General features: G+C 33.9%; 1 protein-coding gene across 1 annotated transcript; it reads right to left on the minus strand.

Moving 5' to 3' along the window:
- Positions 1–1,525: 1,525 nt before the first annotated feature.
- On the minus strand, positions 1,526–3,035 carry LOC132729174 (tigger transposable element-derived protein 6-like). Its single transcript, XM_060714919.1, has 2 exons — positions 2,674–3,035; positions 1,526–2,047 (listed from the first exon to the last, which is right to left on the minus strand). The coding sequence occupies exons 1-2, from the start codon at positions 2,791–2,793 to the stop codon at positions 1,526–1,528; spliced, it is 642 nt and encodes a 213-aa protein (XP_060570902.1). The 5' UTR covers positions 2,794–3,035.
- Between the last annotated feature and the right edge of the window lie 1,393 nt (positions 3,036–4,428).

Genomic DNA, 4,428 nt, shown 5'->3' on the forward strand with positions numbered 1-4,428 from the left:
CACTTGTGGGTCTAGCAAAAAGTGGTCTTATTATCGAGTCGGTCTCTTTATTGAGACCCTAGATTATAGCACACCAGTAAGGCACATATACCTTCAATATCAGTGGTTAATACATAGGAATGATTGGCAGACATGTTTGTCACTGTTTTAAACTGTTTTACTGGCAGATGAATGACACATTGAATAAACAACAAATAAAGGTATTTGATGTATTTTAATTTTACATAAACACCATTAAAACAACATAACATTATTTAAAATGATAAATATACATCATATACAGTACATGTGAAAGTCAGAAGTCTATTTTAATTTTACATAAATACCATTAAAACAACATAACATTATTTAAAATGATAAATATACATCATATACAGTACATGTGAAAGTCAGAAGTCTCTTTTAATTTTACATAAACACCATTAAAACAACATATCATTATTTAAAATGGTAAATATACATTTTATACATGTGAAAGTCAGAAGTCTCTTCTTTTTTTTATCTCATATCAGTCCTTCACATATCACTATACATTTCATATGAGTCATAGACACATCACCTTACTTAAAAAATCTGTCAATTGTTGTTTGTTTAGAGCACCTAAAGCTTTCAACTGAATCCTTTTCGAGTCTATCCTGTGCGGAATTGAACAACTCAACAACATCTGTAAGTCCTTTACTTAAACAGTACATTCTAATGTTTTCAATGGATTGAATTGCTTCCCTATGAGTTTTTCAGAACAAGTTCAACTTTCAATTTCATCACTTTCATCATCAACATCCTCATCATTCAGGTTTTCACTGTCAGCCAATTGTACATTCCTTAGATTTATTACACACAGAGTTCAACAGTTCACTTTCGCCCATTCTGGTGAGAGTTCCTCATGAACTGGAATATCACAGTCAGCACTAACATACTCTTCAAGCGACATACTCTCTACAGTAGCAATCCTACCATTTGCAGTTTCTCATGAGTTCACTAGCTCTGCAAGAGCACATCATCATCCTCGAACTCCTCTGTTGCTGAATCAGGGTTGATTCCTGCTTTCAAAAAACACTTGTAAACAGTTTCCTGTGTTATGTCCTTCACAGCAGCACTAACGTAACGCACAGCATCCAACACATTTACACTCTTAGAAATCACTTCAGCATTAACAGAGCTGTCAGCATCAATTTTAGATAACACAGATCTCAGAAGCCGTTTCCTATAGTGAACTTTCATATTCTGTAAGATTCCTTGGTCTAGTGGTTGGAGGACGGATGTTGTGTTCTTGGGAAGGAACTGAATTTTCACATTACTGAGATGAAGGTCTGAGGGATGTGAGGTAGCGTTATCTAAGAACAGAATCATGTTCCTGTCTTGATGTCTCATCCGTTTGTTGAATGATTTAATCCAGTCAGTGAATATGTCGGATGTGTCATCCATGCTTTTCTATTCCATTTCCATGTAACTGGTAATCACTCACTTGAAGATTTCTAAAGCAACGTGGCACTCGAGCTTTGCCGATCACTAGTGGCTTCTCAAATCACCATTCAATATTTGAGCACAACATGACTGTTAACCTGTCCTTTGAACGTTTACCACCCTTAATGTCCTCACCACGTACACACAGGGTTTTGTCAGGTAGTGCCCTAAAATAGAGTCCTGTTTCATCCATGTTGTAGATGTCGCACTTATCGTATCCTTTGATCATGTCGGGCACCTTATCTTTCCATTGTTGTACAGTTTCTGAACTTACACTACCACTTTCACCACAAACAGTTTGAAATGAAATATTGTGTCTATCACGGAACCGATTGAGCCACCCCTTAGAGGCTTTGAAGTCAGCTTCTGATATTCTAAGCTCCTTGGCGTACATAAGCGCTTTTTCTTGTAGCATAGGACCACTTATACGGACACCTTGTTTCATAACATTTTGGAACCACTCCCACATTAGATTATTTATGTCTTCTACAGGTGAACGTTTACACAGTCGTTTTCTGTCATTCCCAGCATTGTTATCAAAGCCTTCCATTATCTCGGCCTTTCGTTTCAAGATTGTTTGAACCTGAAAATATAATTTACAGAGACATTTAATACAAGTAAAGCAATCGTTTTAACAATTTAATATATCTTTTAAATTCATTTTTTAAACTTTACATGTTCCTATCCTTGTGCTCCATATAAATAATTTTAACAATATCGGTAATTTATCTAATTCTTTTCAGCAAGTATCTCACATTTACATAATTTTACATATATTCAAAGAATTATTCAAGAATGAGTAAAAAATTATCAGCTTTTATAAATTTTTCATATTTGTAAATACAAGTTCATACTCTCTGTCCTCTGTATATGAGAATTATACAATATTTTTATTACTTTTTTAAAAACATCTCTGAACATTCTACAATTTATACCTGTGTTTTCCCAACTCCAAACTGCTCAGCCAATTGACGCTGACTTTTGCCATTACTTTCACTTATTAATTTTACTTTTTCTTGCAAAGTCAATTCTTTTCTTTTTCGTTTTTCCATGGTTTATTTTACTTAGAAATTATTTTCAGTAAAGTGTTTTGTCTAATAAATGTATGAAATGTGCAAAGGAAACAATGAATGTAACATATCATGCTAAACTTTTCATTAAATAAGCTCTAAAGAATTTACTCAAAACATAATTTGTTTAATTACATACCAATCCGAAATACGTAAACAATAACAAATTGCTGTTACTCCAGTTATCTATCATTTTGCACCTGTGCCGATTCAATACATCAAACAGCTCCCTTTGATTTTCCAATAATTTAATCCACATTAAACGAATTATCGATAGCAATTAAATTGTAAGTGTGCAAATTGTCATAATTGTTATTCACACATTCTCTTCCGGGTGTCGTAAACCGTTCACAGTTAATGCCGTAAAATATAACGGTCGGTGTTTATCACTCGACACGTGGTCGCATTTACGGGACATTAATCAACAATATTTAACCTGTCGGTTCTTTTGAAAGTGGTCGTAATACAGAATAGCGAACCGGTCGTAGAATCGGACCTTCCGACCATTGAAATATGTAGGGAAAAATTTGGTTCTTTCAAAAACTGCCCGTATTATCGGATTGGTCGTATTTTCGGACCGGTCGCTAAGCGGAACTTTACTGTATCTACTTTAAACTTCAAATATGTATTTCTTATTATTACACACATGTTGTGTGACAAGGTTAATAACTATAGTGTGACTATTTTCAGAATTATCCCCACCTTGAACTTGAAATTTATGTTAATAAAATTAATGTTTTTATTTTTACTATAACTTAATACATAATTATACATAATTGATTTTCTTTCATAGTTAATATATAATTATACATAATTGATTATCTTTCATAGTTTTGTCTTCCTTACTGCATTCAGAATTTCATAAGTGGAGCTTCCCAGTGTCCTGTGACAGCTCTTGTTATAGGTCAAAAGTTAAAAAACTGTCAAGAAAAGATTACACATGTTTAATAATGGCCCAAGTTAAAAAAAATTTTGTCATATAATTAGGATGTCGGTTATTGACATGTAATTGCAAATTATAGCCTGATTTTATTGACCTGTCAATTATGAACACATTATGGCACTTATTTAAATGTTTGATCCCACTTTGGTTCTGTCCGTAAAGTTTACGAGCATTAATATCAAGTACAAACTAATGTTTGGAAAATTCACACTAGCATAATGAATATATTCTCGTCACATCTGCAAAAGCACTGTCAGTTAAGTTATAACTTCATATATGAGAGGTCTATAGTTTGAACCCTACTTCATCATAGTTTTTAGATTTTTAGCTCACCTGAGCATGCTCAGACTGAGCTTTTAGGATTGTTGAATGTCAGTCATCTGTGGGACGTCATCTGTCGTCTGTCTGACGTTTACATTTGTTCGTGAACACTCTAGCTGTCACATTTTTGCCTCAATCATCATCATCAAACTTTGTCGAGATGCTTGTCTAGATACATGTATTTGCTTGTATGAGTTCGAACATGGGTCATCTTGGATAGAAAACTAGGTCACAGGAGCTTAAAATGGACAATGCTCATTAACACTCTCTAAGTGGCTACTGTTTTGATTCAAATATTTTGGAAATTGGTCTGAAAGTTTGTTTTGATGATTTCTATGTCAAGTTTAAATATGGGTCACCTGTGATCAGAAACAAGGTCACACCACCCAAATATGGATAAACCTTGTAAACACTCTAGTGGTCACATTTTTGACTCAGTCATCATCAAAATCAGTCAGCATGCTTGTCTGGATAATTGCTCAGATGAGTTGGAACATGGGAAAAATCTTGTTAACACTTCTATCAGCTGCAGTTTTGATTCAGATATCCTTGAAATTGATCAGAGAGTTTGTTTTTGATGATTTCTAGGTTGTCGAGTTTGAATATGGGTTATCTTTGGTCAAAAACTAG

This window comes from Ruditapes philippinarum, unplaced genomic scaffold, assembly GCF_026571515.1.
Source record: "Ruditapes philippinarum isolate M1 unplaced genomic scaffold, ASM2657151v2 ctg18694_1_1_1_1, whole genome shotgun sequence".
Taxonomy (NCBI): domain Eukaryota; kingdom Metazoa; phylum Mollusca; class Bivalvia; order Venerida; family Veneridae; genus Ruditapes; species Ruditapes philippinarum.